At 37.3% G+C, this 10,516-nt stretch overlaps 2 protein-coding genes across 2 annotated transcripts; both read left to right on the forward strand.

Moving 5' to 3' along the window:
* Positions 1 to 2,105: 2,105 nt before the first annotated feature.
* LOC138338708 (uncharacterized) lies at positions 2,106 to 2,890 on the forward strand. The gene is made up of 3 exons (XM_069289787.1): positions 2,106 to 2,294; positions 2,336 to 2,521; positions 2,579 to 2,890. Exons 1-3 carry the CDS (start codon positions 2,106 to 2,108, stop codon positions 2,888 to 2,890), a joined length of 687 nt encoding a protein of 228 aa, XP_069145888.1.
* Positions 2,891 to 3,160: 270 nt separating this feature from the next.
* On the forward strand, positions 3,161 to 4,012 carry LOC138338709 (uncharacterized). The gene has a single exon (XM_069289788.1). It carries the CDS (start codon positions 3,161 to 3,163, stop codon positions 4,010 to 4,012), a length of 852 nt encoding a protein of 283 aa, XP_069145889.1.
* The last annotated feature ends 6,504 nt before the right edge of the window (positions 4,013 to 10,516 follow it).

The following is a 10,516-nucleotide window of genomic DNA, read 5'->3' on the forward strand; positions in this document are numbered from 1 at the left end:
ACATAACTGTATTAAACTGTCGACTTTTTTAATCTATGATAATTTGAATAAGATTTGAGAGAAGAAAACATAAAATTTTAATTGCAATTTGAGGCATAATTTGGGGACTCGAAATTCCTAAAAAATTCACATATATTTATTTATATTTACGAATAAAAATAAGATGAGTGTATCTATATAAAAGGAAAAAAAGAATAATTATAGTGTGATTGTCCAGGCGTTTAGCAGTTGGAGCTAGTTGGTTATAATCTAGTAAAGCGTAGAAGCAAAGGTTATGGTGGGGGAGCGTAGGTTATAGATCATGTTGTTGGTATATGGTGCTGGCTGAAATTATGTGTAATGTTCTATAATGATAAATGCCGCATGAACCTATGAACTTAGGATCGTATGAAGCTAATGTTTACAACGTGAATTAAGAATCGATCATATGTTAGTTATGTCGTAAATGTCAAATGATGATGTGTGTTTGACGAATGTTGACTTGCTGTTTTGTAACATTATGAAGATACTAAAGTAATCAAATGTTAATATGATGCTGTCCAATATGGGTTCAAACTGTTACCATTAACTTATGAACTAAGATTGATTAAAAAGATCTCGATGAAATCACATTTTGAATGAATTGACTATTTGATTTTAATAAAATTGGATAACACTACATAGTCAAAACGAATGCATGCTAATGGATAGGGGCAATTTATATATGAATATGCGTAAAAATTGGCCTATGCCAATAAAAATGGTTTGCTAGTTTAATATCCTAAATCTTGAGTCAATACTAATCATATGCAAATTCTGGTGTAGTAAGAGTATCAAGTATATTATAAGCACTAATAAAGTTACTCAATGAATCCATAACCAAGGGCATGACATTCATTTGAAAAACTCCGAACATGCTTTACAAGAATGAACTATGAACATATGTAACTCATAAGGTAGTGAAATCATTCCTTAGTCCTAAGATTACTTATATCGATTCATTGTGGGTATGGGACTATAATGAATCATTGCACTTGTAAGTAAAATATAGGACCAAAGTAATTATTGAACTACACAACAACAAGAAGAAAAAGACTGAAAATAATCTAAGTATGAGAAAGGGAGCTCTCGAGTTTGGTGGAGCAGATCTTAAAATCTTCGCTCGAGTTGTTCTAAAATTATGTTTATGATAGTAATGTCTTGTAATCATATAGAAAATGAGTTGTATGCTTTGAATGCATTGAAATGCATCATATTCATAGCACAATTCACAAATAACGAATTAAGAAAGTCTAATGACTAGACTTTCCAGAAATGGCATGTTGCTTAGGAATAACTTTCATTGATCATGCATAGATTTATGTGTATGTGTGTATACACCCATACTTAGTACAAGTGGTGTACTAACCCCCTACTATTTACTATTTTTATAGGTGCAGGTCAGAGAGCAGACTGAAGACACGTGCAGCGGTTTGGACTTCAGCATTTTTCCAGACCATTTGGTAGGTCCTCTTGATTTTGAGGATGCTACATATTCAATGTATCTATAGATATAGACATATATAGTGGATGTTGTCCCTAGCGTTTCTTTCACATTTAATTTCGAACTGTTTGATGTAAGGCTATTTTGGGCAACTTAATATAAATTCTATTCACCATTTGCTTTGAAATGTTATTGATATTAGATGGTTGTCTATTGATGTTGAGCTTGGTATTTGATATATATATATGTAATGACTATATGAATTCTAAGTAAACTTCATACTTATAAAAAGTTTTAAATTTTTTCCGCAAATTTAACTAGATAAATATGATGAACGCAAGATGAGTCTTGTCTGCGACCTCTGAGAGATCAACGATGCCGGTGGTGATTCATATTCAAGAATCCAGGTTGTTGTAAACTAGGTATTAGGGAATGAGGTTAAATTACCTAGGATCTAAATCTCAATACAATCACGTTACGTAGTTTCTAGCTTGTGGTTGTGAAGCACGCCACAATCATGACTTGGAGACAATGCGATGATAGAAAATTCTCCCTTCTTCTAATCTTTATCGTGCCATGTAGAGTTGTAACATTTTATGTCATTTTGAGGATCTAAATATCTTCTTATGTATACATGTAGGAAATGAACACAAGGAGGAATGCCGCGAGAAGAGTTGAGGAAGCAGCTGCGGAAGGTAATCAAGCTCCTCCTCAAGCCCCTTCTGCTGCTGAACAAGTGCCTGTTAACCCAGATGGGTTGACAGATGGTGAAGTGAGGAATGCTTTGCTGCAGATGGCACAGGCCATCATGACTCAGGCTCAAGCGATCACGGTTCAAGCCGCAAGAGAATTTGCCCAAGAGAAAATTCGCAGGTTATCACTATGGCTAGTAGGGTGAGGGATTTTACTTGGATGAATCCTCCAGTATACTATGGGTCCAAAACTAATGAGGATCCTCAAGAGTTAGTGGTTGATGTTAACAAGATTCTGTGTGCCATCGGAGTTGATGAGGAGGCAAAGGCTGAGTTGACTGCATATCAACTCAAGGATGTGGCGCAGGTTTGGTACCAGATGTGGGCTAATGGCCGAGATAGAGGAGATGTTCCCATCACTTAGGATGTTCTCAAGATTGCCTTTCTGGAGAGGTTCTTTCCAAGGGAGCAAAGAGAAGCCAAGGTTAAAGAGTTCATCAACCTGAGACAAGGAGGTATGTTTGTCAAGGAGTATTCCTTGAAATTTGTAAAACTGTCAAACTATGCTTCTTCTCTGATGGTAAATAGCAGGGATGAGATGAGTAGATTCGTTACTTGTGTATCTAAGGATCTGGTAGAAGATTGTCGGGCAGCCATGCTATATGACAATATGGATCTCGGCAGGTTGATGGTGCATGCTCAACAATTAGAAGAGCCACAAAAGGCGAATTCATGAAGGCAAGAAGCCTAAGGTCGCAAACTAGCCTAGTTTAAGCTCGAGTAGGGCTCATTTGGAGTCCAAAACAAGCCTAAGTTCAAGAGTTACTCAGGTAACTTCTCTCCTTCAGGTAACTCAAGACTTAAGGTGAATAAGTCTGGCCCTAAAAAGGGCAATGATCATAATGCCCAACAAACCAATAGTTATTGTGGCAAGTGTGGGCGTTCGCATGGAGGTGAATGTTTGGTAGGTACTTACACCTGCTTCGGTTGCGGAAAGATTGGAAATATGGTTCGAGACTGTCCTCAAGTGAATAATCAATTCATGGAAAATGTTAAGCCTCGGCCGAATGCAAATGCTGTAGCCGAACCTCCCAAGAGAAACATGTTTTATGCGCTGAAAGGTAAAGAAGAAAGAGAGAAGTTAGATGATGTAGTCACGGGTACGTTGCATGTCTTAAATTTACCTGTATATGCATTATTAGATTCAAGATCCACTCTATCGTTCGTCACTCCATTGATAGCTAGTAGATTTGATATGCTTCCTGAAATCTTGCATGATCCAATTTTAGTAAGTACTCCCATAGAGGACATCATTAGAGCTGAGAAAGTGCACAAAAAATGCCCAATTAAGGTCCTTGATATAGTCACTCACGTTGATCTAGCAGATTTAGACATGCTATATTTTGATATACTCTTGGGTATGGATTGGCTTCACAAGTTTTATGCCACAATAGACTGTCGAAACAGGGTATCAAGGTTTCAGTTTTCGAATAAGTTAGAACTGGAATGGGAAGGGCGTGGTTCAAGTCTAGTCGGCCAAATTGTTTCAAACTTAGAGGACAATCAGATGATAGCTAAGGGGTATTTATACCACTTAGTTAGATTCAATGACTTAGATCAAGAAGTCCCTTCCATAGACTCTGTGCCAATAGTGAATGAGTTCCCAGATGTCTTTCCAGAAGATTTACCAGGAGTCACTCCTGAACGGGAGATTGACTTTTGTGTTGTTTTAGATACCAACACCAAACAAATTTATTTTACCCAGTATAGGATAGAACGAACTGAACTTAAAGAGCTGAAGTTGCAGTTAAAAGATCTACTTGATAAGGGCTTCATCCAGCCGAGCATATCCCCATGAGGTCCTCTAGTGCTGATCTTAAAGAAAAAAGATGGAACCCTTAGAATGTGCATCAATTATTGGCAACTCAACAAAGTCACTATAAAGAATAAGTACACCCTCTTCCCAGAATCGACGATGTGTTTGACGAACTCCAAGGTTCAAGTTTCTTTTCCAAAATAGACCTATGGTTAGGCTACCATCATCTTAGAGTGAGGCGAGAGGACTTCCCTAAAATGGCTTTTCGTACTAGATATGGACACTATGAGTTTCTGGTCATGTCATTCGGTCTCACTAGCGCACTAGCTGCATTTATGGACCTTATAAATAGGGTCTTCCATGAGTACCTTGATTCCTTCGTCATAGTATTCATAAATGACATTCTCATATACTCTAAGTCTAAAGAAGACCATGAGGTACACTTAAGAAAGACACTGCAAGTACTCAGAGAACATCAGTTGTATGAGAAGTTCGACAAATGTGAATTTTGGTTGAGATCAGTGACCTTTCTTGGTCATGTTGTGACCGACCAAGGTGTTGAAGTTGATCCTAAGAAGGTTGAGGCGATGAAGAATTGACCGAGACCCATTACTACTACAGATATTCGAAGCTTTTTGGGTTTGACCAATTATTATCGCAGGTTTGTGGAAGGATATTTCACTATAGCTGCACCATTGACCATATTGACAAAGAATAAGGCAAAGTTTGAGTGGTGTGAGAAAATGTGAAAAGAGTTTTCAAGAACTCAAGGATCGACTCACTTTGACTCTAGTGTTGACGTTGCAATAAGTGGTGAGGGGTACGTGGTATATTGTGATGCTTCCCAGGTAGGTTTGGGATGTGTTCTCATGAAGAATTGTTAGGTGATTGCATGCACATCAATACAATTGAAAATCCACAAAAAGAACTACCCTAATCATGACCTTGAACTAGCCACGGTTGTATTTGCGTTGAAGATGTGGATAAATTATTTATATGGTGTTCATGTTGATGTGTATACTGACCATAAGAGTCTTCGATATGTATTTATGTTGAGGGAGTTGCATCTTCGTCAGAGGAGAGGCTAAAACTTCTCAAGGATTATGACATTAGTGTGTATTATCACGTATGTAAGGCCAATGTGGTGGCCGACACATTGAGTAGACTGAGTATGGGCAGTGTTTCACATATTGATAATGAAAAGAAGAAGCTGGTTAAAGAGGTGCACCAATGGGCAAGATTGGGTGTACGGCTGACAGATGCACCAAGTGGGGGTGCTTCGGTTCACTCAAGTTCTAAATCCTCACTTGTTGTATATGTTAAAGCCAATCAACACCTTTGACCCAATAATCGTGGAGTTAGATTCAGTATTAAGTAATTTGAATGATTCATTCTCATTAGGTGGAGATGGCGTACTTAGATATCAAAATAGGTTATGTGTGCCCAATGTGAACGATTTGTGGTCAAGTATTTTGGCAGAAGCTCATGGGTCCCGATATTCCATCCATCTAGGTGCCACCAAAATGTACCAAGACCTTAAAGAGGTCTATTGGTAGAAAGACATGAAGGAGATATCTCTAAGTTCGTGGAGGAGTGTCCGAACTGCCAACAGGTTAAGGACGAATACCTTAAGCCTAGAGGTCTCACTCAGACAATTGAGATCCCAACGTGGATTCTATCAATATGGATTTTATGGTTGGTTTGCCAAATACTAGGAAACTACATGATTCCATTTGGGTTATTGTTGACAGAATGACCAAGTCCACTCACTTCACACCTGTGAAGTCTACCTTCAAGGCCGAAGACTATGCCAAGCTTTATATAGATGAGATAGTGAGATGACATGGGATTCCTCTACCTATTATTTCGGACATGGGGGACTCAATTCACTTCTCATTTTTGGAAATCTTTCCTGAAAAGTTTGGGTACAGAGGTGAAGCTTCGTACTGCTTTCCATCCGCATAAAGATGGGAAAGAAGAGCATACCATCCAGACCCTTGAAGACATGTTGAGAGCATGTGTTATTGACTTCAAGGGGAGTTGGTATGATCACTTGCCGCTGATAGAGTTATCTTACAATAATAGCTACCACTCCAGTATTAGAATGGCCCTTTAAAAGCATTATATGGCCGAAGATGTAGATCTCCGATTGTCTAGTTCGAAGTAGGAGAATTTTCCATCCTTGGTCCTGAGATCATACATGAGGTAGTGGAAAAGGTGAAGATGATTAGGGATAGATTAAATACTGCTTACCGTCGTTAGAAATCCTATGTAGAGAACCGAAAGAGAGCTCTTGAGTTTAAGGTAGGTGATCAAGTCTACTTGAAGATATCACCCATGAAAGAGGTGATGACGTCTGGTAAGAAAGGCAAGTTGAGTCTGAGGTACTTAGGTCCTTATGGTATCTTGCAGTGAGTGGGAAACATTGCATATGAGATGAAATTACCTCAAGACTTGGTTTCTGTTCATCCATTGTTTCACTTATCTATGCTTATGAAATGTCCAGGTGATCCAGCATCCATCTTGCCTGTTGAGGGGTTAGGAATTGATGAGAAGCTTTCTTATAAAGAGGTTCCAGTCAAAATTTTAGATCGCCAAGTAAAGCGGCTGAGGAACAAGGAGGTTTCCACCGTGAAGGTTATATGGCGGAACCATATTGTTGAAGGAGCAACATGGGAGGCCAAGGCTGATATGAGATTCCACTACCCTTATTTGTTCAGTTATTAGATATTCTCTTCCTAAGTCTGGTCTATGTTTAAGAAAACTCTATGTATAAGTACTTTAGTTGATTAGGTGTGATATGCCACAAATTGTATGTCCTATAATAGCATTATGTGAGTTAGAATTAAGCCATGTGTGCATTTCATGTTGCTCTTTTGTGTAGCATAAACATGATTTTTTTATTGCATGAGTTGTGATGTGCATTAAGTTAAGTGTGATTGAGAAGGAAATTCCTCAATCTCAAATACGAAGCTTCAGATAGTCTTGAGTATTATGCATCATCCAAATAAGTGTGAATAAGATATTCACAAAAGAGAAAAGTTTAAGCATGATAAAATAACTTTTGAAAATCACCCTCTTTGTTTAAATGAGTTGTAAGTGTCATTCGGGGACGAATGTTCCTAAGGGGGGATAATGTAACGTTCCAGAAAATCATACGCCTAAGGCATAGTCCAGTATACCCTTAGGATAGCTTATTAGGAGTACATAGGCACCCCAATGCCCAATATTAAGGAATATTGGGCATAGTATAGAAAAATTGACTAAGGGATATTAGCCAATTTTCTCTATATGAATATGAAATATACTTTTTGGGTTGTCATACCCAATCCAAGATTGATGTTTAAGAAATGTACCTGCAATGAAGACCCTAAGCTAATAAATGTCGTCCAACTCACAAAAGGTATGCGACATACAAATGTCAAGCCTAAATACCATAACACATGACCATTTAAAATGATCATGTAGATTAAGCAGTGCCCAAGGTCATGGTGAGGGTCCTTGGGAAAATAAGTAAACATTTCTAAATTAGACATCAAGAAAAATTAGTTAGGAAAGTGCAACAAACCCATGTGCAAGAACAAGGGCTAACCTACCGAGCGGGGGACCACGTGACATGCTAACCGAATTCGGTTAAGCGGTTGGGACACGCGTGCATGGGTCCTTCCTTGTGGGTCCAATATCCTAACCAACTCTACATCCTAACTAACCTAACTAACTAGCTATATAACCTAGGATCAATAAAAAAATAACCAGCCAATGGACCCGATAACCTAAGACCTAGTCGGGTGACACCTAACTAACCTAACTAACTTAGGGACATTCTAGTACCTAACCTAGGATGGTCCAAAGTTTTTATTTGTGGTCCTAGGGGAATTTTGGTAATTTCCCTAGGTACCTAATTTAATTAATTAAGTCATATTAAACCTTAGTCCAGCCGAGACACTTAGCCAATTTTGGAATTGGCTAAGTCAATGATTCTCCTATGTCTAGTAAACTTAGGTGGGGTGTTTTAGTAATTAACTAATTAGTTATTTAATTAAGTCTTAAGTTTTATAATTCAAGATCAGTTCTCTAAACCTACAATTCACGATAAAAAAACACTTAGAACAAAATGCAAGAAAGAGGCAGTGAACAAAGAACTCTAAAATGGAAAAAGGACATAGACGTTCTTAGGCGATTTCAAGGTATCTTCAAGGTTTCATTAGAGATGGTATTCATATATTAAGTTCTACTTAAGGTATGGATTTATCTCCTGGAATTCTTTCTTCAAGAGAACTTTCATTCCAACGATTCAAAGATCTTGAAACTAGGGTTGTTCCCGTTCTCCTCAAACTCCTTGTCCCTAGTATCCTTTTCGATTTTTATGTTAAGAAGGTTACAAATCATGTTGTTGGTATGAGGTGGTGGCTGATTTTATGTGTAATGTTCATGAATGATGAATGTCGCATGAACCTATGAGCTTAAGATCGTATGAAGCTAATGTTTACAATATGAATTAAGAAACAATCATATGTTAGTTACGTCCGTAAATGTCAAGTGTTGATGTGTCATTGACGAATGTCAACTTGCTGTTTTGTAACTTTATGAAGATGCTAAAATCATCAAATGTTAATATAATGCTGTCCAATATGCGTTATAAACGTTACCCTAAAGTCATGAACTAAGATTGATTAAAAAGATCTCAATGAATCCATAACCAAGGGCATGACATTCGTTTGGACAACTTCAAACATGCTCTACAATAATGAAATATGAACATATGTAACTCATTGAAAGAAGTGCTCATCGTCCATAAATAATGAAATGGAACTACTACACTAAAGTAAGTAAGTAACATGAGTTATAACATAATTAAAGGGGTCGAACTTAAGCAAGTGACCATAATAGTGTGTTAAAGAAAGTGAGACAAGTCTCACTTACACATAAGCAACTATGTTAAAAGAATACTAACGCATGAAGATATTCAAAAGCGTGAGACTAATCTCATTAACACCTAAGGATGATATGTAAGGAAAATTCATATTCATAAATGTTAAGTAAGGATTATATGTAAGGAAAATTCACATTTATCAATGTAAAGTAAGGATGATATGTAAGGACAATTCACATTTCATCAATATAAAGTAAGGATGACAAGTCATCAAAAGAGTAAATAAATCTCAATCTAGAAGTAAGCTTCAATAATGCTTGAGTCAACTCTAAAAGATAAAGAAGATAATGAAAGTGAGCATAACACCGATAGTCTAGGTCTGAGCATGTGCTTTCACGTGTAAGTCTCATGCGTCGAGGATACCATCGAGGTGGATAAGTAGTCTCATTGAGTCCCTAATAGGTACTAGCCAGTGGTTCCCACTTAAGCGAGCTAGGCATGAACAGTTTAACCTTGGACGGTGATTCCACCCCTTTTCGGTGTGGGGAAAACATATGATTTCATGTTTAGATCACATGATCTATGTCGGTTAATGCTCACGATATGTTCTTGTTTCACTATACTTGTGAGCCACTCCTTCTTGGTGTGGAGTGAACACTTGAGAAGGATTCACCTTAGCCGGGGATCACTCGTTTCCATGTGTGGGGTAAAAAATGGATTCCATGAGTAGCTCACATGGTCTAGATTCATTTTAATCAGTGAATCACCCTTTTTTAGTGTGGGGCAGACACTGGATTTCATGCTAAGCTCGAATGATCTTATTCCTAATGATAACACAATGAAAGTGAGAATGATGATGATGATGGAACATTTGTTCAAAGTGAGCAATGATGAAGATCTTAAGAATGTCAAGTGCCAATATCACACTCATGAAGTTTCAGCAAATAATGGGCAAGGAGAAATAAGACTTGGTTACAATGACTTCTTATATGATGATTATAAAGGGAAGTATAAAGCAATGTTAATTAAATACCTCATAACTTCCCTAACACGAAAGTAATGAAATAAATGGCATGGCCAATATAGAATGGCTTACAAAGTGCAATGAATATATAGCGTAAAGAATGACTCACCACAAGGTAGTGAAATCATTCCTTAGTCCTTGGATTACATACATCGATCCATTATGGGTATGGGACTACAATGAAACATTTCACTTGTAAGTAAAACATAGTACTAAAGGAAATATTGAACTACACAACAACAAGAAGAAAAAGACTGTAAAATAATCTAAGTATGGGAAAGGGAGCTCTCGGGTTTGGAGGATCAAATTTTCAAATCTTCGCTCGAGTTGTTCTAAAATTATGTTGATGATAATAATTTCTTGTAATCATATAGAAAATAAGTTGTGTGCTTTGAATGCATTAAAATACATCATATTCATACCACAATTCACAAATAACAAATTAAGAAATTCTAATGACTAGAATTTCCAGACATGACATGTTGTTTAGGAAGAACTTTCATTTATCATGCATAGGATTATGTTTATGTCTGCGTACACCCATACGGAGTACAAGTGGTTTACTAACCCCCTACTACTTACTATTTTTATTGGTGTATGTCAGAGAGCAGATTGACGATACTTGCAGTGGTTTGGACTTCATCAGTTC

This window comes from Solanum lycopersicum, chromosome 10, assembly GCF_036512215.1.
Source record: "Solanum lycopersicum chromosome 10, SLM_r2.1".
Taxonomy (NCBI): Eukaryota; Viridiplantae; Streptophyta; class Magnoliopsida; order Solanales; family Solanaceae; genus Solanum; species Solanum lycopersicum.

Excerpts from the sequence above, each read along its gene's own strand:
- LOC138338708 (XM_069289787.1), top strand. The coding sequence starts at position 2,106 with ATGAACACAAGGAGGAATGCCGCGAGAAGAGTTGAGGAAGCAGCTGCG. Across the intron at positions 2,295-2,335 it reads CTCAGGCTCAAGCGATCACG|GTTATCACTATGGCTAGTAG; the intron begins GTTCAAGCCGCA and ends GAAAATTCGCAG. Across the intron at positions 2,522-2,578 it reads AACTCAAGGATGTGGCGCAG|GATGTTCTCAAGATTGCCTT; the intron begins GTTTGGTACCAG and ends CCCATCACTTAG.
- LOC138338709 (XM_069289788.1), top strand. The coding sequence starts at position 3,161 with ATGGTTCGAGACTGTCCTCAAGTGAATAATCAATTCATGGAAAATGTT.